We start from the raw sequence: 25093 nt of genomic DNA on the forward strand, positions 1-25093 counted from the left end.
TGGAAACAAGTTCCTGGGACCTTCATCTTAGCATGGCCTCCAGATGAGCAGGATGCAAACCAAACTTGGAGACTCCTGTGTTACACAGAGTAAGTGCTCCCTCGGCAGTCTGGAACATAAATTCAGCGACAAAACACCAAACTCCACCAAGAAAAAAAAGAAATGACTAGCACTCGTCCATGGTTAACTCTCCTAGTGAGAAACCTGTGGTCCAAGCACCAGCTTAGGAATGCATAGGCCAGGATCACTTCCAGGGAAGAGCTCATAATGAACCGACTAATGGATGGGGTCCCTGAAAGCTGTGGCGAGATCATTTATAACTCGTCATTACAGTGTTCCTGGGATGTGAGCCAAAATGGAGGTAAGGTAATTATTTTCTAAAACTCTAGAGTCTGGGATAAATCCACTTATACTGCAAGGTGACACTGGAGAGTTCTCAAATATGATTTATTTTAGAAAAAGGCACATAAGTTTGTTAGAAAGATAATGGCCATGAAGACATTAAAGGTCTATTTTTGTTTGCTGCCAAAGTATGAGAAGTATTAGGGAAAGCTAAGCATGTCCAAATGGTGTTGAATTGTAGCAGGCACTATAATTCAGAAACCAATAGTTCATTATACAGTAAGACTATACCTCATGCTTTTTAAATATTTGCTGTGGCAAAACATACTGAAAGAATTCCGCCCTATGGCTTCCATGTTGCATTCTAAAACTAGCAGGATTTACTTAAAACCCAAGGAAAGTTTAAATAAACCAGAGTGAGAACATTCTGGAGAGAACTGAAAGTAATCAATTCCTAGGACTAACATCTAAACAGGGCAACAGTACAGAGTTTTGAGACTGGCTACATTAGTGAAGAAAACACACCCACACAGTCATTAAGAGTAAGAAAGTCATTACCACCGGCCAGTCATGCTGGGAGAATGGAGTACTGAAGCTGTCTCCAAGGAAACGGGAAAGCAGGGGTCCTGGGAGTAGCACATAACAGTCCAGAGGATGCCCATTTGGTACTCAATTTGCTTGAGTCAGAGGTTCCATCGATAATCTTAAAAGAAAAGTGCACAGAGACAAACATTTTACATACTATTTGGGGAAGTTCGGTGAGCTCTAAATAAATTGCAGATGAAGGGTTGCCTAGTGACTAAAAAGATTTGGCTAAGAAAGACCCCGCCCCCCCACATACACACACACAAATGCTTTTCTGGCATAGCTAAACTCTGGTGGTTGGAAGCTTAGAGGAGTCAGAGATCTATGTACAGCGAGAACGAACTGATGCATAAGGGAATGGTCCTTGGCTATGGACTTTCATATACTCTTTGCTTTGTGTAGGAGAGTTTTGCGTTTGTATGTGTGTATATGGTATACACATCACAGTGAGAGGAGTCACATCTCTCCTGCCATGTGGGTTCCTGAGCTTGAATTCGGGTTGCCAGGCCTGCCAGCTAGTGTTCATAGCAGTTGAGCTGTTGTCTTGGCTTGATTTCTAAATACAATGATGAACAATTTGTGTTTGTGGTGGCTGATCTTAGAGATGCCTTTGCTCCTTGGCTGGAGTGTGTAAAGATAACGAGTGATTTGAAGACCCAGCAAATGCCAGATGTGGTGCGGCAAACCTGTAATCCCAGAATTGGAGACTGAAGGTCAACCTAGATCACGGGAGACTCTGTCTCAAATAACACTAACAGCGATCGACAGACAAGCCACAATTCGTGTGAAAAAGAAGTAAGACAGAGGGGAGAAAATAAGAAAAATACAAAGACAGGAAAGGAAAAAAGGAACAAGACTAGGATGGGGACAGGGTCAGAGGGGACACTAGGTAAAGACACATGGAGAAAGTGGCAGACAATCACAGGCCAAGGAGGGGCCACAGAGGAAACTAGAACTATGTCGACATCCTTATCATAGGCTTCTACTTCCTGTGATTAAGAGAAAATAAATGTATGCTATTTTAGCCACCCAGTCTGATAGTCTCCTGGTAGCCTTATCAAAGGAATATGATGCCCTAGAAAGGATGTCCCAGAGTGATGAGAAAGTGCACTGAGCCAAGACATGAAAAGACTTAGCAAATGAGAATGCAATAAGACAATTTAGCAGATTTTATTAAGGGGAAAAGGACTTCGAGATCCTTTTTGCTTCGGTTAATTATGCTGTAGTCTACAAAACCGGGGCCCTCGGAGACACAGAGTGTGTCTAAATGAGCTCCCCAAGATGAAGAGCTACTGTGCAGCCAATGCCATCACGGTCCATAGACCCCAAATGTTGAACGAGCATGAACTTTCATTTTTAATTGTAAGACAAAATGTATTCGAGAGCATTTACACCTGATTTAAAGACAAGACACTTCCGAAGAAAATGAATATCATGAATTATGTAGCTCAAACGCTTCTTAGAAAAAGAATAAAAGGAAGTCATGTCCTTCCTCTTGGCTCATTAAAGAAATTATGGAAATTAGAGAACCTGAATATGTAAAACAAAAAGCCTAAAGAGTAGACTTCAGTTGGTCAAGGCAGATGCCACTTGTGCCTAGTTTGAGCTCAGTCATCCTAAGCGTGGATTCTACATTGGAATCGCTCGGAATATTTTTTATATGACCAGTGCCCAGATCCCACCACCAAGAATTCAGTAGATCTGAGACAATGAGACAAGGTCATTGCCCAAGGTAGCCTTAGGTGTCTAATTGCCAGTTAATAACAATTCTACTAAATCTATATCTTATGTACATGGAAATTTTCTCACAGTTTCTCCTTATCAAAAGACCTATGCTCACTGTGAAGTGCCCGGAAACGTTTTAATTACCAGTTGATCCATTTGTTCCTGGGGAAGCAACAGAGGTCAGCAAGGCACCATTAGGAAGAACTGTTCATAACACTGATGCGTAACAGTGGTGCGTAACCTGTGAGTCTCAACCACGGTCTGAGGGGAGTCATATATCAGATATTTACATGCAGATTCATGACAGTGGCAAACTTAAGTTTTGAAGTAGCAACTAAGTAATTTTATCATTGGGCATCACCACAAGTTGATTATTACGTTGAGAACCACTGCTATAGAATCATGGGACAACTCCAGGAGAGCTTTATAGTGACACTGTAGCCAGTGAAGACAGTTTCTAGTAAAGGAGACTGTGGTTGGCAAAGAGAAGTGTCCGAATGGAGGGATGAGAAGCACATCGTAGCTGAACCTTCAGCATGTGGAGGGGTTTAGTTGATTCCTCGCCAGCTCTGCAACTAAGCAGCTTCTCACACTGACTGTGGCCCTATGTCTCCAGGCTACACCCTCTTCACCCCATCTATGTGTTTGTTTGAGCGATTCTCATTTACTTCTTATGGATACTTATCAACAAATAAAGTGGTTGGAGATTCCTGATTGGTGGGAATCCCTCTGTAGTTGATTTCTGCCTTCATCACAAGTGCGATTTTCCAAACTTGTCAACTGTATTCTTTTGTCAGTTCAAAACAAGATAGAGCCAGGAAGATGGGTCTCTGTGAAAAAAGTGCTTGCTCCACAAACTTGATAACCTAGTTTCGCTCACTGGAGGGAGAACTGACTCCTGAAAGTTGTCCTCTGACCTCTACAAATATCTGTGCACCCATAATCTCTCTCTCTCTCTCTCTCTCTCTCTCTCTCTCTCTCTCTCACACACACACACACACACACACACAATACATACATACATATATATGCATACATACATACATATCATATATACATATATAATAGAAACCAACAATAATAATAGAAATAGTTCTGTTCTAACATCTCTTATCCAAGTACATCAAGGAAGTCTGTTTTTTTTTTCCCTCACTATCAAAAAACGTAAACAACACATTTGCACCCTGAGTTCATGTACTCCCTGTATCCCCTTCTTTGTTCCATATATATCCTGTCATTCTTTGGTAGTGAAGATCTATCCAGTCATTTGTTTTTTAAAACCTATGATCAGAAATTAATCTGTCAAATGATATAAAAATTTCAAATAAAAAAAATCACTCTATTGTCTTCCCGAAAGACCCAATAGAACAGCCAGAAACACAGTCTCACTGAAATTAAAATGCATGGCTTTGAGGTTTATTTGACATAGAATAATTATTTGTGTAGTCTGCTAGCCAAGCATAGAGATTGCTAATGTCTGCCCTTGAGGGAAATGAACTATGGGAAAAATTGCAAGCAAACATGATCTAGCTGTTCGTACAAAGGGAGGATGCAGAAGAAATCCACTGGGCTTCTCTCCAAGGTCCCTCCAAATTGCCCCAGATCAGCATGAACTGCACCTCTTTTCCACCAATTAAAGTCATAAGCATACAAACTTTTCTGGGCTGGGGAACCATCATGCTTGCTCCACAGATGGTCAGCATCACATGTCACAGTAATGGCTCAACACATCACAAGGGGACCATACAAAGACTGCCGGACTCAGAGCCCTGCAGCTCCACCTGCTTCATGCTTCGAACAGCATCAAGATGGATTTCCTTCATAGAAGTGGAGTGCTCATTATTCAGCATCTGCAGAAAGACTACAGGGCTTACTACGGTTTTCTAAATTTCATGTCCAATGTTGGAGACCCCCGAAATATCTTTTCTATTTTACTTCCCACTTTGGTTTCAGTTGAATCAGACGGTTGGAACCAAGATGAAATGGGTAGCAGTCATAGGGGACTGGTTCAATCTTATATTTAAATGGTAAGACTTCTGTTTTATCTTTCCTAAAATGTATTCTTAAATTTATAATTTTAGCTTAATGATCAAGTCTTAGGTGCATGTCCTTTGACATAGAATATCTTCCAAACAAGCTGGATACCTTGAAACACCAGATTCATAAATATAACTTACAAAAAGCATAGAAATATATACTTTGGATTATAAGTTATTGCACATATAACACATATGCTATGATTAACCAAGAAGTTATCAGTACAGTAATGAGACTGATGATCTAAGTTCTGTTTTGATAGATCCCGTCTAAGTACTCAAAGCACTCACAGGAGTTCTGTGGTTATGAAAAACAAGTGATCCCAAACCCCAGATACCACCATGCTCTCTCATGATGAGAGACCAGAACTCAAGTTATTTAAGGGTGTTTTAATTATGAGTTTCCCACCTTGACCCTTTACTTGAGGTGTTTATTACAAGAATTGCAAGTCTCCACGTAGCTAACCGTTGTATTTAAGTACATATGAAACTTATATTCATTTATTCACAGGATATTGTTTGGCCATCGTCCTTACTGGTGGATCCAAGAAACTGAGATTTACCCAAATCACTCAAGTTCATGTCTTGACCAGTTTCCTACTTTACTGAAGAGAGTCCTTATACATGATTAGCATCCTATAATCATATGATATCTAGGATCTCAAGGAAAATGTCATGGGTAAGGATGCTTAAAATTGCTAATGAGGAAGGAAAGAAATTTAATGAATTACCAAATTCTATATTGATATTTGTGAAAAATTAGGTGGAAAGAATACTTCCCAAATCACTTTATACTTGGATATTTATTGTTTTGGAGAGATATAATGGTATAAAAACAAATTAAAAAAACAAAACCAATAAGCTAGAAAAATCCCCAAAGAACTACATTAAGATTCTAGAAACATTGATTTTTCTGCTGCTCAGCAACTTTATGGCTACTGAAAATCTTGCAAATAAGGAAGAGACAGATGTCTTATAAGAAAGGTGTAGATATCTTTGGATTCCTGCTGCCAGGACACCACTGCTAACATCTTTTTCCTTTTTACTCTTGATTGTATACATTAGGAGGGCTTCCTGGGCTCTCTCTCTTTCTCTTTTAACTTACAAGACCCTGTGATTAAGTATAACATCTATATTGTAGAAGTCAACTTTAGGAGAGTATGGGACAATGATATATATATATATATATATATATATATATATATATATATATATATATATATATATATATATATATTGCTTTAGCTAATGTGAAAGAGTTGTCTTGTGCTACATCATAGCTGTAAAATTCATACTATTAGTCCTTTGAAACAAACCTTAAATGTATGTGCTCCTAATGAGCCTTTCTTTGCTTCCATAAAGGTATACATAAATTTTTCACAGCATTTATAATACCACAGTTAGTTGTTTAAATATCTGGCTGCTCAGACTGTATGTCCTATTAGCCAAGGATTAAATGTATTTTATATTTATATGAGATAAGTAAGTAGGTGGATGGATCCATGGATAACCTGGGAGGTAGCTGAAATGGTCCTTTGCTTAATCCTAAAACTTCTGAGCATCTATTCCATCTTGTGAGATGTTTTTCACAGGGTATGGGGTAGGAGGGAAAGAATTCCTACGGTGAATTTAATGTTTAACAATGGACTGGTCCTTTATTTTCCAAGATTTCTGGTATTTAACCTGAGTGACTTTCTACTAGGTGAAAGTTATGTGGAACATCTAAGTATAAAGTTAGCAGTGTAGAAAAGGCATCTGTTCTGGCACTAGAGAGCCTGAGAGAAGGTTGGTTTTGTCAAGATTCATACCCCCTTAGTGTCTTTGTAGATTGGATTGTCATTGTTTGGCCAAAATATGCTCATTCTGGTTTCTGCATGCACACAGCAGTTGTTTCTAAGTCAATCAGTAAACCTCAGGGAGAACAATGACAGCCTGTCAGCTTAAGGACAATACATTGATTCAAGATCCAGGATAAGTACTTTAATTTTCTTGTCAATTGAAAACAACATATGAAGAATGAATACGGTTGTGTTAGATTTGGGTGCAACTGCCCACATTCTTAAATCATACTGAATATATTGATTTGCAGAATTCAATCAGCTTGAAACTCTGGAGAAGGGTGGTGTTTGTGTGTGTGTATGTGTGTGGGTGCACACGCGTGCACAAATTGGGGGATGGGGTGGGGGGTATTTGTTTCATATAGAAAGCATTTTCATTAAAGAAAGGTAGAATTATATAAAGTTATGGCTGATTATATACGTTGTAAGTTCATGATAATCAGAATGTCTCGTGGCCCCATTATATCACAATGGAATTGTTTGGAGAAGTCACATTTCAACTCTAACCATTATTATCCATATTACAAATAGTCAATAGTGGGCCACTCTGGGGACCAAGAGGAAAACAAAGATATTTATAGCAGTTTTTGGTCTGTTTTTACCTGATTTTGAATTGGTGAACTTGAGTCTCAAATTGACTCCATTTTCCTTATTTTTATCTACTTCTATGCAGCACCTATAACCTGCAGATTTGTTTGTTTATTTGTAATTTTCATGACAAAACCACAATCCTAGTGCCTCATCTGTGATTCTGTCATTAATCACCTTTTGAACAAATGATGCTCATTACAGGAAGTCCATCTGACCACACAATGGGTTCATCACGTGTCTGGTATGTCATGGTAACAGCTGCCTTGAGCTACTCTGTCGGCCGGATGGATGAGTCCTGTTTCACTGCGTAGGTCAGCTTGCTCCAACTGCTGAAGCACTGGCAAGACCGTGTTGAAAGTGTGAGGTCGTTTGTAAACATTCATTTGAATACATTTTCAGGTTTTCAATGGAATGTGACTACTCTATTCTTTCATAGCCCATGTAGCAGAATGGGTAGAAAATGAATATTCTGTTTTAAGATAATGTTCTAATTAGCTCACAGCTATTACCACTTCATAACTGAGTTAGAAATGTTTATCTGATTAATGACTTGCTAAGTACGCCTTTGGGATTCCAAAATTTAACTATTATTTTGGTACCTCATAAACAAGTCATCTAGAGTTGCCTGAGGAAACATTTTTGCAAGTACATTCTCTTGCCTTAAGATTAACTTAAAATTTTAAAGATCACCGTAGCTCTTAAATGCACCGATTTATTTAGTAAAATTATGCTTTCTACTTTGAACACCCAATGCTTTTAAGATCAGTAAAATATATTCTGGCTGTTAAAGTTTATGCAGTCTTTTTAATTAAAACATTCTAGAGGCAAAATTAAATCTGAATGCTAGACCTACTGCTAACAGATGTCTTAATGTGTAGAAGCATGTAGACCTTAAAGATAAACTGGGATTTTTTCTTCTGTTCTTTTTTTTTTTTAATTCTTAGTAATTAAAGTCATCCCAAGCACCACTTTGTCATAAAGTATACAGTTTTGATTAGAAGCAGAAATGTGCAAAAATTTTATAAAAATCTTAAAATCTGAGCAATTTTAAAAGAAAAATAAAACTGTATTGAGTATCAAGAATCCTCAAATGTTATATTGTTGACAATCTGACAAAATTTAGTTATAGAAAGAAATTCATCAATCCTTTCTCTTAAATATGGCACACAACCATACCAGTATGTAAAATTTCTTTCAAAATAAAGAATTGAAAACACATTCTTAAGAGTAGTCTTGAGTAGTGTAAGAAATAGGTCTGAGTGGGCCATTCTCCCTCCTATTAACAAGCTTAAACAATTTTACTCTAAAACATATTTCTATTCCTTTTTGATGTTTATAATGGCAATATTTTCTTCATTTGTAAACATTTAGGGAATGGGGGCCCAAAGAGATGGCTCAGTGGTTAAATGAACTTGCTGAAGCTTGCAAGGAACCAAGGGTTCTGGGAAGGGTCCCAGAACCTACATGATGGTTCACCATTCACAGAATCAGTTCTAGGGGATCTGACACCTTCTTTTGGCCATCAAAGATGCCACACACCACACACACACACACACACACACACCACACACCACACACCACACACCACACATACACCACACACATACCACACACCACACACACACACACACACACACACACACACACACACACACACCACACACCACATACACACACACATACCACATACACACACACCACATACACACACACACACACACACACACCATATACACACATCACACACACACACACACACACACACACACACACACACACACACACACAGTGTTTATATATACATGCAGGCAAACACTCATCCACATAAACTGAAAAATAAATGGGTGCCTATACTTTACCTTGATGTATGCAAACCCTTGTTAATACTTCTTCCATTTGCCCATTTCTTGTTTGACAGACTCATCTTTTTAACCTTTGGTCTTGCTAGAACTAAATTTTAGTCTAGTGGTCAACAATAAATGACTTGAGGATTTATGCCACTAAATGCAGCTGTTTTTTTAAAAAAAAAACTGTTTGGATTTTGATATTTTGCATGTTTTTGTACATTTCTGTTTCTAATTAAATGTATACAGCATGTTTTCTCGCTCCATATTTCCTGTATCTCATAAAATGATTACAGCCACCGAGAGTCTGTGAGATCACAGACCATGAGGTCATGGGCTCAGTGGAATGCTCATGAGCTTTTCACCTAAATGGAGGCTTTGCCTCTCCTATGTTGTCTTCCAACAAAGAGAAGCTGAAAGTGGAGGGCGGAGAATAAGCACAAATGATAGAGAACAAAAACAAAATCTGTATGGTTTGTTCTTGATTATTATGAAACTACTAATTCCCCCACACTCAAATTTCTTGTGTTCCTCTTTCCTTATTTCAAGGTTATTCTGATAACCTTCCCTTTTAAAATAATATTTATAATAATTCTTTGCAAATTTCATGCGATGTATATTCATACTAATCTCATCTCCCCCAGCTTCTCCCAGATCCACCACAACTTCCTTACTAACCCAGTTTTGGGTATGTCTTCTGTTTCTGTCTCTGTATCTGTCTCTGTTTCACTATCATTTTCTATCTCTCTGACTCTATCTCTGTCTCTTTCTCATTGTCTCTGTCTCTCTGTCTCTTTTTATCTCTGTCTTTCTTTTTTTAAATATTTATTTTATGCGAGTACAGTACCCTGTAGCTGTCTTCAGACACACCAGAAGAGGGCACCAGATCTCATCACAGATGGTTGTGAACCACCATGTGGTTGCTGGGAATTGAACTCAGGACCTTTGAAAGAGCAGACAGTGCCCTTAACTGCTGAGCCATCTCTCCAGCCCTGTTTGTGTCTTTCTTAAACTCATCAAGAGCAACTGTGTTACTCAACTATTCTTGGGTATGGAGCCAGACAGCAGACATGGCTGACTTACCAGTTATCTCACTCTTAAAAAAATACAAAAATACAAGACAAAAACAACAATAAACACGAACTCTCCCCTTCCCAGAGGCTATCAAATGCCAATAGCTACTCTGTTGGAACAGGACTTCATACTCACCTCCCTCTGCCTTATGCTGGGATTTTGACTAAACACCTTTCTTTTACACTATTAATATCTTAGAAGCTAGCATTTTGGAATGTGAAGTCCCACATGAAGCCTATTGAATCCTGTGACTCCTATGGAAGCCTGGTCAAGAAGAGTCTAGAGTTGTGTTATGTCACACCTGGAAGACAACTATAGGGAGGAAGATCAGGTTTCACCCACCTAATCTTATAGGTGTTATGAATTCCTTGCTATTCGCTCTTGTATCCATTCTTCCATCACAGATTGACCTGGTCCTTTCTCTGGAGTGTTTTCTGGTTGATTCAAATCAGCGTCTGCATCTCCAGAGTGTTCATAGCCACACATTTCTGCCATCAGGTCATTCTCGAAGTGATTGGTGGTAAATCTGACCTTTTATGTTCTGTGGTATGAATTCATTTTTTTGCTTTGTTTGCAGCATTAGCAGCAGATTCTTCTGCTCAACAGTTTTCTGGTTTCTGAGGTAGCTGAATCAAGCCACTAACACACGTGCTCCCATGGGGGCTTCGGTGATTTTAGACCTGTCTCGTGAGCCCCTGTGCACACGCTGACACAGTCTCTCTTGGTGGTGTAAGTGGAGAACTGTGTGGTGTGACAGGCTTTCCTGCTGTGTAACTGAAGAGAAGTGGTTCTTCCATCATGTCAGGCACTGTGCCTCTGTCTTCTTCTGGGGGAAACCTCATGAGGATTCTGAAACTCACAGGTTTGAGCTGTCTTATTGCATGGCTTAACCTCACCTGGTGGCAGCTTTGTATTGCTTTGTGCTCTGCCTGCAAAATGAGTTGTCACCCAGTGCTTCTGACTTTTGACTGGTCCTTCTTGGCCAGTGTAGGTAGTTGAAAGAAAAATGTTTCTTTCTGAAAACACTTTAGAAAATTGTTAGAACCTGGGTGTCTAACGCCCTCCCAAGTGTAGAGGGGGAGAGATGCCTGAATGTCTCAGGGTCACAAGCTCATGTCTGTATCTCTTTCCAGTCCCTAGGGATGCTAGTAGCTGAGGCCTTTGAACACACTCCAGGAATCCACATGGCCAGCTTGAGTGTGTACCTGAAGACCAACGTCTTCCTCTTCCTGTTTGCACTCGGCTTTTACCTGCTTCTCAGACTGCTTGGTATTGACCTGCTGTGGTCTGTGCCCACCGCCAAAAAGTGGTGTGCCAACCCAGACTGGATCCACACTGACAGCACGCCTTCTGCTGGACTTGTGAGAAACCTCGGGGTCCTCTTTAGCTTGGGCTTCGCCATCAACTCAGAAATGTTCCTTCTGAGCTGCCAGGGGGAAAATGGCTCCAAGCTGAGCTTCCGCTTGCTCTGTGCTCTGACCTCACTGACCACAATGCAACTTTATCACTTCATTAAGATCCCAACTCACAAGGAACCTTTATTTTACCTGCTGTCTTTCTGTAAAAGTGCATCCATCCCACTGACTGTGGTGGCTCTAATTCCCTATTGTGTACACAAGTTAATGAGACCCAGTGAGAAGAAGATTAAATAGAGCTGCAGTGCCCTGTGGTCCCAGGATCACCTACTTCCTGCATTCCCCCAATAGAACCAGAGTAGAGAGACTGGGAGCATCTCCAAGTCCCAACATGATGGTCAAAGGTCCTGCTCTACCCACAGACATAAGTTTAGCCTGCTTTTCAAGTGGCATTTAAAAATAACAGTATTTAACCAGAAATACTCCTATCCATATTTTCTTGACAAACCTGATATTTAATGGAGCAACATAGAGTTGGTACAGCCCATGTAAAGACAGTTGGCAGGGGATGGATACTGACCATTCCAGGAAGCAGAAAGACTCCTTCTAATCATAGTATTTAGCATTCAACAGAACCCTCAGTGCTTCTCTCAATTTTCAGCCTGGCTATTCCTGGCTCCCTTTTTGGGCCTCTTAGAAGAGTCCACAGTCAAAGCCCATATCCACTGGAACATCCCCATGTTTTACGTTTAGGAGTCAAGTCTTTCAAAAGTCTCATGTATCAGATAAGGAAATAGAGGTTTGTTCAAATCCAGTAAGTTGATTGTAACAATGCTGGCTTGGAACCAGAGTTGAAACCCAAGGCTTCAGATACATACAGATCTCTGTGAAAATGCTTTCTATATAACAATGCTTGCTTTCTTTTTTTTTTAAAGGAGTTTAAAAATCAGAGCAAAGTCAAGTCTATGGTTATCATATAAGACACCTGTTTTTTTTTTTTTTTTTTTTTTTTTTCAGAAATAGCATTGAAATGCACATTCTATTTGACTTAGGCCCAGAATACAATGTCTTTTCCAGGCCAGCAATTGCTGTGTATGTTTCAATAAACTCTGCTGAAAACAACTTACTGGATTTCTAGTAACCAGAAAAGCCTCATCTCTTCGCTGGGGCATCCCCATGTTTTACTTTTAGGAGTCAAGTCTTTCAAAAATGAGAATAATCAAATTCTTCTACCTCAGGAAAAACCATTAAATACTTGTGGATTGCTTTGTTGGACTAATCTTTGTGCTTTACTTCAGAAAATTACTATTCATGGGCTATACACCAACTTCTCAGTGAGTTTTTTTTTCTCCCCTGTTAAAATTCTTGACTCATTTGATAACTATGTCTTTAAGAGCAGTTTCAAAGATCGTGAGTCTAATGTTGCTACATGTTGACAGCCTGTGGTCTACTGCAGTGCTGAATGTAACTCTTCTCAAGAATATTATTGATGAGTTAGTTACTTTAGGTGATGATCTATTAAAGAGGTCATCAATATGTATGAAAACATACCAGCTGAAGGGAAGGCTATTTGATAGTAGTCCTGAAAAATAACATTTCTAACAGCTAATTATTGTCAGCTTCCTAAGTGTAATTATAGAAAATTAACTGTCGCTTTTACAAGACACTTTAACTAGAGCTCTCTTTTTGAACAGGCAATGGATTCCTAATCAAAACAAACAAAACAGGGTTAAAAAAAAAAGCTTTTACTTCAGAATAAATCTATCCCATGTTGATTGGAGCACTGGAGCAAAAGAAATAGAACTTTCTTTCCAGTGCTCTTTGCCTTTGTCCTCATATGGCCACCGTAGTCCTCATCGCGTTGTGTTCTGTCTACCCAGTCCCATCTGCAAATGTAAGAGGCCTGCTTCCTTCTGAGCCTTTTCCAACGTTTCCTATAGAGTCAATAATGTCCATCTTGACTCCTCTTTCCCAGGGCGTTCTGAGCCTGCTTTTACCCCGGCCGGGCCTGAGGGGGCTGTGTCATCCACAGCCAGGGGATTCTGTTGCTGTACCCAGCTCCAGCACACATTCCCTGTAGGTTCCCATAGAGGAGCTTTCTTCAGCTACTCCACACAGCTGTCTGTAGATGACATGTGATCCTCAGAGGGGAAATGGGAGGAGGCATGGCTTATTTTCAATAATTAATCTCCAACAACTCTACCTCTGTCTACCATGATGCCTCAGAGTCCCTGGTGAGGAGATTTTTCTTTCGTTCTAGTTGAAGTCTCCTAGAGGAATCCATATGGAGGCAATTTGCTTTTGTGATTGAAATTGCTTAGGCAGCAAGAGAAACAGCCCTGTATGGCCTTGGAGAAAATGCCTGATTTTAATCATGATGGAAAAGACTTCGGCTTTCAATTTATTCACAAGAAATAAGCAGAATGAGCTCATTTGACTTACGATTTCCATCTAGTCAAAGCGTCTACACATCTGCATATTCAACAGAGAAAATGCCAACATCATGAGCTGTCAGGATGATAAAATCTAGACAAGTGGCTTGGTAAGTTGTCCCAATCAAACATGCATTTGAAAAGAAATGCAAGGGGATTTATTATTGCTGAAACTCGCTAGCAGGAAGATGGCCGAGCCTGTTTCTTTGGGCAGCCTATTGGTTGAACTTCTCCCTTAGAAGGTTAAGTTGGTGGCCCCTTTGTGTGCTTGTCTCTACTACAGAGAGCTTTAATATGTTGTGACATTCTTGAAATCCAAGAGCATTGCTCTAAATATTACAGATCCGAATTTTTAACATAACATTTGAGACCAGATGGACACATCCACATATGAAAAACTCTTAGGTGTTTTTAAAATTTTTAATTCATTAAATATATTCAAACTACTTTCCCTGGCAGTTTTTAACTAAACCCTTTAGAGTGATAAAGGCATTTGTTCTGTATTGACTAGTAAGCTCTTAAAAGGCAGCTAATACAACCAAAGAAGAGTGTTATAAAATGATACTTATTTTTAGTTAATTTAAATAAGTGCCCAATGGATACTGAACTGGGTTTTACAAGTACAACCTCACAGTAGTTTTTTTTTTTCTTAAAAATAAAGCAAAACAAAATTTATATTGTCTCCTATCCCAAACTTCTGAAGGTGAGGCAGAGAGTCTGTAGCAGGTTATCATTGGGTTCTGCAGCATTATCAAAAGATACCTCCATCAGTGCAGATCCCTTCTCTCTGACTCCATCCTGTGAGCTCTGGCCACCCTAGTCTCCCTGAACTTTCCTCCTTCAAACTGAGGAGGCTGGGTTAATCCTTCCTGCATCATGTCTTGGGACTCTAACAGCGATAAAACTTAGTGTTTTACCCACAGTTCATGGCTGTGTTCAGGACAACATGTTTTCCTGCTTTTCCTAGTTTAACACATATGAATGTCTGATACCAGCACTTCTGTGATCATTCAGAAACTAGTTACAAAAGCTTTCCAAGTATCTAGGTGCCCTGAAGACTTTGCCCTCACTGATGGACTTTGTCTCTTTGTAAATCATAAATAGCTTTGTTGGGTGAACACCTGAATCTAATGTTTCTGAGGAACTAAAGAGCCAATCTTAATCTTTCCCTTATCTTTAATGTATCACCTGATGATTCCCCATGAAGGTCAGGTTATGCTACTTTGTTAATATTTTAACATTCTCATTCTATTTCCATTAAAGGAATATGAATGGTAGAAAGATCTAGAAGCAAGCAACAACTTTTGAGAAAATTCTAAAAATAAATGCTTCATTTTGGGCTCTGCAAAAGACAAATGCAGTTTATTTCAAATGTGAGGCTGGTTTGTGAAGAATACTAATTACTCTCTTTGCTGTCCTTTGATGGAGATCACAGTAATGATTTAGAAGAAACCACGACTCATTTCTTTAGGCAGCAGAGAGGAGATCACTCTAAAGTAGGGAGAAAACTCAAAGACGGTGGTTATAAAGGTTAGTGTGAAATCAATTAATTTTGTTCTGTTATAAAATCTTAACTTGTTAGGATTTTTCTTTTCTCTCAAACATTTCGTCATGTGATCCCTGAAGAGAATTTGTCTTCTATTCAAACACTGTGCTGCTTTCTCAGAGAGGCCACCAGGACGGGGCGGGGAGATGGTTACATATGGCATCTGGGGTCCAGCTGGATTAGGTTTGTCAATCTGTCTTAGTTATTTTTCTCTTGATGTGAAGAGACACTATGACCAAGGCAACTTGAAGAAACCATTTTTATTTGGGGGCTCATAGTTCCAGAGGCTGAGAATTTGTGGCCCTCCTATGGGGAAGCATGAAAGCAGGCAGTAGTACTGGAGCAGTAGCTAACAAACCCCATCCAACCACAGTCGTGGCAGAGGGTGGGGGACAAGACAGAGACAGAGATGGGGGAGAGAAGGAACACTAGCTGGGAATGCCATTGGCTTCGAACACTTCAAAGCTGACCCCCCAGTAAATAATATACCTCCATCAAGGCCATACCTAGCCCTTCCCAAACAATCCCAACTTTGGACCAAGTATTCAAAATTGAGCCCATGGAGGCCATTCTCATTCAAACCACCACACTGATCTTAGTCACTTCTCTCTCTAAGCTCTTCCAGATCTACCCCCACCTGCCTTGACCTTCTGCCTGGCCTCCTCAAGAGTGAATGGTAACCTGTAAGCCACATAAATCCGCCCCCAACCCCAAGTTGTTTTTGGTCAGTAGGTTAATATGGTGGCAGAAAACAAATTACGACAACCATTGAGCAAGTCCAATTTCTGCTCCCCTTCTACTCCTGGTTGTGGGGCCATCCACCAGAGCCTGCTCAATGGGTCACAACCATAAAGAAAAAAATGACTTGTTTTCACTTACAGGAAATGAACTGTCCATAGACTCTCAGTTGTGGGTGGGGCCCATGAACCACATCTCATTCTCCCCATGCTAGACTGGCCTGATCATGTACAGGCAACCACCAGTTGTGACTTCATGAATGCAGCCGCCCTGCCATGTCCAGAAAACAACTTTGGTCCCAAATCCTTCTTAACATCTGGCCCTTTAGAGTCTATCAACCTCTTCTTCCTCAATGGTTCCTGGGCTTTGCGGGAGGGGTAGCTTGCTGTAGATGTCCCATTTGTGGCTGAGAAGTCCACAGCCGGTTGTTCTCCAAACTCGAACCAGTTTCTGCACAAAGAAACTTCTCTGATGGAGTCTGAGAAGCACGTTAATCTGTGGATAGCGAGACATGGATTTGGAGGGCGATTTGATGCTTCATCTGTTAAGCAGAATAATAGTTTCCTAAAGCATGTAACCTACACTAAGACTGGAAAGTTCATTCCAGCTGTGACTCAGGTTCACATTCAATCACACATGATATTCTCTGGTTCTCCATATGAGGCACTTCCCATCGCTGCCACCCAAGCCCAACAAGAGCCAACTTTAGGGAGAAAAAACTTGTTTTCCTTCGTGGTTTGAGGGCATACAGTACATCTCAGTGGGGAAAGCATGGAGAAGTTGGATGGCAGCTGCTTGCATGCGTATCTTGTGAATCAAGAAACATCGAGGTGATAGTAAAGAGAACCTCCTGGTTATAACCTTCACGCTTACCCAAACCCACCCCCATTACCCACTTTCTCCAGCTAGAGCCTATCTTCTGCGATTTCTATAGCCCCACATATACCCCACCCCAAAATCTACAAAATGAGCTTATGGGGGGGTATTTTAGCTTCAAACTGCAACACTTCCTCAAATTCCTCTTTGCTCTTGTGAAGCACCGTCTTAGTGGAAGACTTACAGAGGAATGGTTGTTCATTTTTCTAGAAGAAGGAAGAAGAAAGGATATGAATGGCTGTAGCAAATGTATTAAATCATAGATACTGTTTTCATTTTACTTAATGAGATGAACAAAGCTGTGAATTCTAAAAAGGACTGTAATCCGATTTGGAAATTTGTTCCTTTGTTAAACAATTTTGGATCTATAAAATATTTTGGCCTTTAAAACAGTCTATACCAATTAAAATTCAAATTTTATGGCTATAAGAGGAAATACATGAAAATGTGAAATAATTCAACTGATGTAATGAGGCAAAATTATTAACATGAGACTATCCATATTCATGCTCACTGATTGTTCTTATAATTAAACCCCTAAATCCACTCTTCTTGTACTCCTGAAGATGGAAATTCTTGCTGGAAGGAACACTTAGCAGATACGGAAAATACTGGGCTGAGCAAGAAGAGGGGAAGTGGGGTTGGAGATGTTTGCTGGTGAGGAAGGTGGCTGTGTTTGAATTAGTGTTTTCATAAGTTTATAGACTATACATCTCTCAACCACAATTATCCAATATCAATTGTTCAGCCTTGAACATATACATACAAGAAACAATATATAGACTAGGCAATGTGAATTTATGTATTTAGGGATATATATATATATATATATATATATATATATATATATATATATATATATATATATATATATATAACAACAATTAATGAAAAAAGAGTCCATGAATTTGAAAGACAGTTGAGGAGATATATGGGAGGGTTTGGATGAAGGAAAGAGAGGAGAGAAGTGATATAATTATACCTCAAAAATTAATAAAACAAAGTCATAATTTTGTTTTTCATAATGTTGAAATGTGTTTCTCAAATGTATCACAACTCTACCAGTTAATTGCATGATGCCAAGATATTCAAGGATGACCAAATAAAGAAATAATAGAAGCCAGTTTCAAAAACTGCCCAACGATCACTTCAGTGGCTAATTGGGCTTTTCTTTTCTAACTCATCAACCATCTACTTGACATTAATCAAATGCCTTTGGATGCTAGAGGTATAGGGATAAAGGCATGCCCTATGCCCTGGGGAGGGTCCCATTGGCTACTGGCCAATAAATCCTGGGGATACCGCGAGCTTGTGAACTTGAGAGAACTAAATTGAGACCATATCTGGGTATAAGTTGATTGGTGACATGATTGCCCATCTTTGTAGGCTAGCCTTTCGATTCTATCCTCTCCATCACATACTTTAGATGGAATCCAGATGTTCCCAGTATAAGTCCAATATTCTTAGTGAGGGCTAGAGAACATTATAGTCATAGTTCCAGCATAGCATGTGAAGTACCTAATTAGCAACGTCCTTTATTTCAAGCAGGGACTTCCACCATCTTTGCCATAGTAGTAATTTGCAAACAGATGAATTAGTTCTTCCTTTAAATTAGTAACTTTGAGGTCTCTCTAAAAACCAGGCATGATAGCTCACACCAATAATCCAGCACTCAGAGGTTAAGGCAAGAGGATCATGAGTTCTAGGCAGTCTGAGATAATGGAAACAGTTTCTGGCTAGACTTAGTTGTATAACTAAAACCTGTCTCTAAAACCACAAACAAAAGCAAAAATCATTTTAGAATACCTCTTGATATAAAGGTCCTATTGCAAGGTCATTTTATGATAAAATCATTAGTTTTTAGCATACTTATTCTTTAATATTCTTAATAAAAATTTGTTTTAAATCTAAGTTTACTCATACTTAACAACAACAATAAACTATTCCAAGACCTTATTATACAAGTGAAATGCCTTTTTCTTCTTTAGCAAAGAGGTTGAGATAAGTAGCCAAGGCTGATGAACTAGCTGGGAGATATACAAAAATCAGGCTCAGTCTTCTTGTTCTGCTATGGAAGTGTACCATAGCTTTTATCCAAGGATGCTTGCTTGTATCCAAGTAAGAAGTAAGACAGCTGTTTTCCCTGCCTAGACTAAATTTTATTTAGGAAGGAAAAACCCACACAGTGCCTAATGCCTATGTTTTATAAACCTGACAGAATTACCTGACCTTCTCTAGCTGCAAGAGATTCTGAAAAGGTAAAGACATCCTAGTCTTTGTGATTGAGAAAAACAAAGAAAAACAGTGTAACCAATCACCAGTGCCTTCAATGATGCCTTCATATATAACAAGGAATGTTCTGTTGCTTTTAGATTTATCTCTTTGTGTTTGAGAACAGGACTTGCACTTGAATTATAGAAAGGAGAAAACTCTCAATTTGCCAGCACCCTGTGTATTCCCCTTTGCTTTTATAAGGCACATTTTGTCCTAACTCTGATTCATTCAGTTGAGTAGCTACATTCCAGCAGCTACCCATGCCAATCACGTACAACCTGATTACTAATTATGCGCCTTAGGATACCACACAACTCACTAATGAGCACATTTTAATGCTGGCCAGTGCTAATTAGATGATAATCGTGTGCATTATTTTATTTACAGTCTATCCATTTAAATTAATTGGGCATTTAATTGAGCACAGTTTGAAAGAAATTGAAATTGGGTTTAGTTGTTTATTGAAGTTTCTTTCACTTGCCATCTCAGGCAGGTGAGATTATTCACTTGCTCTCAAAATTCAGACAAAAGCAGAAATAAAATGCCTATTTTGCAGCAGTGCCTGTGTATATGCAAATTGATCTCCACATGTGCTTGGAAACAGCAATGAGATTCACAGTTCTTTTTAAAATCTCTGCTGACATCTTCCTGTGGCCTGATTACCGAGAGATTTGCATTCATAAGAATGCAATATGTGCATATATAATCAACCAAACCCTTAGGTGAATGTATGAAATTAGATCAACAGCCAACCCTGTGAAAATGTTCTGAATATTTTTTATTTTAAAAAAGGTTTTTTTCAATTATATGTATTTCGTGTGTATATACGTTCATGTGTGTGCATACGTAAACAAGATCATCTTTGTGCACACATGTATGTACCATGGCCTGGGTATGGAGGTCAGAGAACAACTTGTGAGAGTCTTTTGTGGCTTTCTTCTACTATATGGGACATGAAGATGTATCATTAGGTTTCTTCTAGTGCTGTGATAAACACCACAACGAGAACTCATTCACTCTGTCCTTTCCATATCATCGAATACTTAGAATTACTTTATTAAAAGACAGCCTTGATCCTCTCCTCTTGAATACTCCACAAATGTCTTTCTAAGAAACAGGCAACCTCCCAGCAAACAGCCTCTCCTTGCCCTCTGAGATGCAAGCCCAAGCAAGTGAATTGCATCCTTCCTGATTCAAGAGTTGAAGGTGAGCATGCGTTTACTACAGGCCTTATTTACTTCTGAGCAGTCATTTGTTCTGGAACGTCTTTGTCCCTCTTCTTTTCCATAATTAGAGGCATATTTAGTGTGCATATTTTTAGTGCATATTTAGTGTGTGCATGCATGTGTATGCATTGTGTACTTATATATGTGTGTGTGTGTGTATGTGTGTGTGTATAGATGTGTGTGTACGTGTGTGTGAATGTGTGTGCATGTGTGTTCATTTTCATAGAGAGACCGAATGGGTATATGTTGTTGAGCTTCATGGTAGGATGGTGTGTGGCTGGGAAATTTTTCTTGATATCTCCTGAGCATCAGACCGTCTCTCATACTGCTGTATATTGTAATGTACTGTGACACCAAGACACTGAGCCTTCTGTACTTAGTGGTGTTCTGAAGAAAATGACAAACATAAATGTTTTATATGATGTTTTACTACATTTTTGTATAACAACTTAAGATTCAGATGCATTTCCATCCTATGCATGGGATTTCCTAGGAGTAAGGGACATAAGGTCACATGGGGGCAGTCCTGGTAAAGAATCCCTGCTCCACACTGGCAGATCCACTGTAGTGGATCGTGACACCGATACCCGGAGCCTTCAGTCTAAATCAATACCCCTGACTGGCAACCTCTTCTCCTTATATCACCTTTGGCCTCCCTGAGCCAGGGAGGTTCCAGAATGGGAATGTGCTCCTCACCCTACTCACAGGTTTAGGGGTAAATAAATCTGCTTTGATATAGTAAACAAACAAAAAGAATTAATTAAGAAATACCAGCAGCCTTAGGTCGGTAGTTCTTGACCTTGATCTGGCTCAAACAGGCGAGTGCAGATTACAGAGCAGGCTCGGTGTACAAGGAGCTTCCCCAAATGCAAAAGATAACCCTCAGTCCTAAAGGACTCCACGCTCTCTCACCAAGTCCTTGATGGAGACAGTGACCAGTTCCTACCCAGAGCAACACTGGGTGTCAGATAAGCAGCGATTGACTTTGACTCATACTGACTCTGGGTTCTCAAACTGAAATGATTACTGGGAGCCACTCAAAATTAGTTTGGTTCCCAGTGGATACCTCTGTCCGTGAAGCATTAATTCTCTGTGTAGCTAGAACAACCCCCAGCCTTCCTGCGCGTGGCACATCACTATCTGTGTGTGAAGTCTCCAGTCAGGTCAACTGACGGGGGCTCCCGTGATGACCAGCTTGTAGTAGGCTCCCTTCTGGGCCATCAGTTTCTCATGTGTCCCCTTTTCAACCACCACTCCTTGTGACATGACAGCGATGATGTCTGAGTTCTGGATGGTAGACAAACGATGAGCAATGACGATGCAGGTCCGGCCCTCTCTGGCTTTGTCTAGAGCAAGCTGCACCGTCTGTGGGAAGATGGAAAGTCAGTACCGACACAGGGCTGTTCCCAGCCCACCACTGTGAGCGGCCATTGCAAATACCACCTGAGCAACAACTCTGCAGCGGCTGCTCACACAGTGCCTCTGTGCTTTATATAAGCTGCAGCCCGGGGGCTGAGAAAGTTCGGTGAAGCAAGACTGAACTGAATATTATGTCACTGTGTAGTTTCCCAACACTGGGCGGTCTTGCTCACTAAGATACCAGCAAGGAACAAAGCAGGGACGGTCAGTCATTTCTGATGCTCCTCCTCACCAAGGGCGCTTGAGCTCTTCTTCCCAGAGTGGATTCTCGTTCTTAAAGGCACAGATCATAAATTCGAATTGCATGGATTGTGTCCCAACTACATGTTCTACTGTGGAAACGCCACATGGCTTCTGCCTCCTTTTAGGTCTTGTGTACAGCCTGCTTACTCTGTCATAAAACTTGAAAACCATAGAACAGGTGCCCTAAACTGTCTTGGATTAAGAAAACTAATTACTTGCTTTTGAAAAAGTGTCATTTAACCTAAAGAATCTTCTTTACTGGCTATTTTATGTATTTATGATTCAAATGTTATCACCATTTTTCCTTCTCATCCCCCCTCCCTCCTCTCCCTGCTTCTATGATGTTCCCCCTCCCACCCACCCACTCTCACCTCAACACCCTGGCATTCCCATATACTGGGGAAACAGGCCTTCACAGGACTAAGGGCTTCTCCTCCTATTGATGGCAGACAAAGCCATCCTCTGCTATATATGCAGCTGGAGCCATGGGTTCCCCCATGTGTACTCGTTGATTGGTGGTTTAGTCCCTGGGAACTCTAGGGGGTTTGGTTGGTTGATATTGTTGTTCTTCCTATGGAGTTGCAGACCCTTTCTGCTCCTTCAATCCTGTCTCTAACTCCTTCATTGGGGTCCCCATGTTCAGTTTGATGGTTAGCTGCAAGCATCCTCATCTGTATCAGTAAGGCTCTAGAAGAGCCTTTCAGGGGACATCCATTTCAGGCTCTTGCCAGCAAGCACTTCTTGGCTTCAGAAATAGTGACTGGGTTTGGAGGCTACATATGGAATGGATCCCTAGGTGGGTCCGTCTCTGGATGGCCTTTTCTTCAGTCTCTGCTCTATTCTTTGTCCTTGTATTTCCTCCCATGAGTAATTTGTTCCTCTTACTAAGAAGGACTGAAGTATCCACATTTTTGTCTTCCTTCTTCTTGGATATCCACTCTAGAAATCAGTCTGGTGATTTCTCAGAAAATTGGACATTGTACTTAGTACCTGAAGACCCAGCTATACCACTCCCGGGCATATACCCTAGAGATGCTCCAACATGTAACAAGGACACATTCTCCACCATGTTCATAGCATCTTATTTATAATAGCCAGAAGTTGAAAAGAACCCAGATATCCTTCAACAGAGGAAGGGATACAGAAAATGTGGTATACTTACACAATGGAGTACTACTCAGCTATTAAAAACAATGAGTTCATGAAATTCTTAGGCAAATGGATGGAACTAGAAAATTTCATCCTGAGTGAGGTAACCCAGTCACAAAAGAACACACATTATATGCACTCACAGCTAAGTGGATATTAGCCCCAAAGCTCAGAATACCCACGACACAATTCACAGACGATATGAAGCTCAAGAAGAAGGAAGAACAAAGTGTGGTTGTTTCAATCTTTCTTAGAAGAGGGAACAAAAATATTCTCAGAAGAAATGTGGAGACAAAGGCCATCCTGAGACCATCCACCTGGGGATCCAGCCCATATACAGCCACCAAACTCAGACAATATTGCTGATGCCAAAAAGTGCTTGCTGACAGAAGCTTGGTATGGCTGTTCCCTGAAAGGTTCTGTCAACACCTGACTAATACAGATGCAGATACTCACAGCCAACCCCTGGACTCTCCAGGAACCTCAAGGGAAGAGCTAGGAGATGGAATGAAGGAGTTGGAGGGGATTGCAACCCTATAGGAAGAACAATATTAACTAACCGGACCAACTAGAGCTCCCAGGGACTAATGCATCAACCAAAGAGTAAACATGGAGGGAGCCATGACTCCAGATACAAATGTAGCAGAGGATGGCTTTATCAGACACCTATGGGAGGGGAGGCCCTTGGTTTGGAGGTTTGATGCCCTAGCATAGGGGATGCTAGAACGGTGAGACAGGAGTGGGTGAGTGGGTGGAGAAGCACCCTCATAGAGGCAAAGAGGAGGGGGGAGAGGGGATGGGATGGGGGAAGTTGTGGAGGGGAAACTGGGAAGGGGGATATCATTTGAAATATAAATGAATAAAATTAGTAAGAACAAAAAGAAAAGAAAATTAGCACAGACCTTTTCACTTTCTGTGTCTAGGGCAGATGTAGCTTCATCCAGGAGTAAGATTTTAGGATCTCGTACAATGGCCCGAGCGATAGCAATGCGTTGTTTCTCCCCACGAGAGAGTTGAGAACCCTGGGTCCCAACGTTGGTTTCATATTTCTAGAAAAAGCATAGCAAGTTTGAGAACTAGAGGCAACCATCGCTCAAGTGCTATTTGGAGCCCACATCAGGGACTCTTCTATGAATTTAAGTTTTTTCTTATTTGTTTTGAACTCAAAAACAGTAATTGTATCCAGTAAAAAAAATCTAGCTAGAAATATTCAATATATGAAGTTTGTGCTGGGATATGAGGGAAGTTATTCCCATCTCTGCATTTCTTTAAGAGTTATATTTTTGATCTCTTCCTGTATCCAACTAAGATTCCCACATAGGTGATCTTCCTTGGGTTGAGATTCTCTGATTTCTACACTTTTACCCAAAACTCTTTTGCAAGATAGGCAAATCCCAGAGGAAGAGATGCCTTCCAAACCTTTCTGGTTGGCTCCTTCCTTGAAAGAACATTCAAGGGACACAAGCCTTGGTTTGAAGTCATACTCTGTTGCTTACTAGTCTTCTGAACATCAACAACGTGTTAAATGTCTTTGATCTACAAAGTCACCTGTGAAAGGCAGTGTTAGTACCCAGCACACATATTTGTTGTGGGCTTTTTCTTTCTCTTTCTTTCTTCCTTCCTTCCTTCCTTCCTTCCTTCCTTCCTTCCTTCCTTCCTTCCTTTCTTTCCAGAGTCTACAGAGCTAATGGTCTACAGAGAAAGGGGGTTTCCAAGGGGCACTTTAAAAAATGGGGTGGAAAAGGCTACAGCCTATAGCTGAGAGGTCACATTTTAATTTTTCTTGTCATTAAACAGCCA

The 25093-nt window shown here is 40.2% G+C and overlaps 2 protein-coding genes across 3 annotated transcripts in view; one reads left to right on the forward strand and one right to left on the reverse strand.

Annotated features, from left to right (window-relative positions):
* Positions 1 to 4344: 4344 nt before the first annotated feature.
* On the forward strand, positions 4345 to 11687 carry G6PC2 (glucose-6-phosphatase catalytic subunit 2; the record flags this gene model as incomplete). Its single annotated transcript, XM_080927187.1, is given in 7 exon segments — positions 4345 to 4583; positions 4585 to 4679; positions 5200 to 5288; positions 5291 to 5307; positions 7321 to 7424; positions 10440 to 10555; positions 11176 to 11687. Coding segments are annotated over 7 exon segments (1056 nt in total). The 5' UTR covers positions 4345 to 4460.
* Positions 11688 to 21646: 9959 nt separating this feature from the next.
* ABCB11 (ATP binding cassette subfamily B member 11) overlaps positions 21647 to 25093 on the reverse strand; it is a gene marked incomplete at both ends in the record, with an annotated part of 78717 nt that continues 75270 nt past the window's right edge. For both annotated transcript variants that reach the window (XM_080928015.1, XM_080928014.1), the window contains 2 exons: positions 21647 to 21847; positions 24196 to 24342. In XM_080928015.1, coding sequence (XP_080784141.1) covers positions 21647 to 21847; positions 24196 to 24342 — 348 coding nt within the window. The remainder of the gene's footprint in view (positions 21848 to 24195; positions 24343 to 25093) is intronic.

The sequence above is a fragment of the Micromys minutus genome, assembly GCF_963924665.1.
Source record: "Micromys minutus genome assembly, chromosome: 13".
NCBI classification, from domain to species: domain Eukaryota; kingdom Metazoa; phylum Chordata; class Mammalia; order Rodentia; family Muridae; genus Micromys; species Micromys minutus.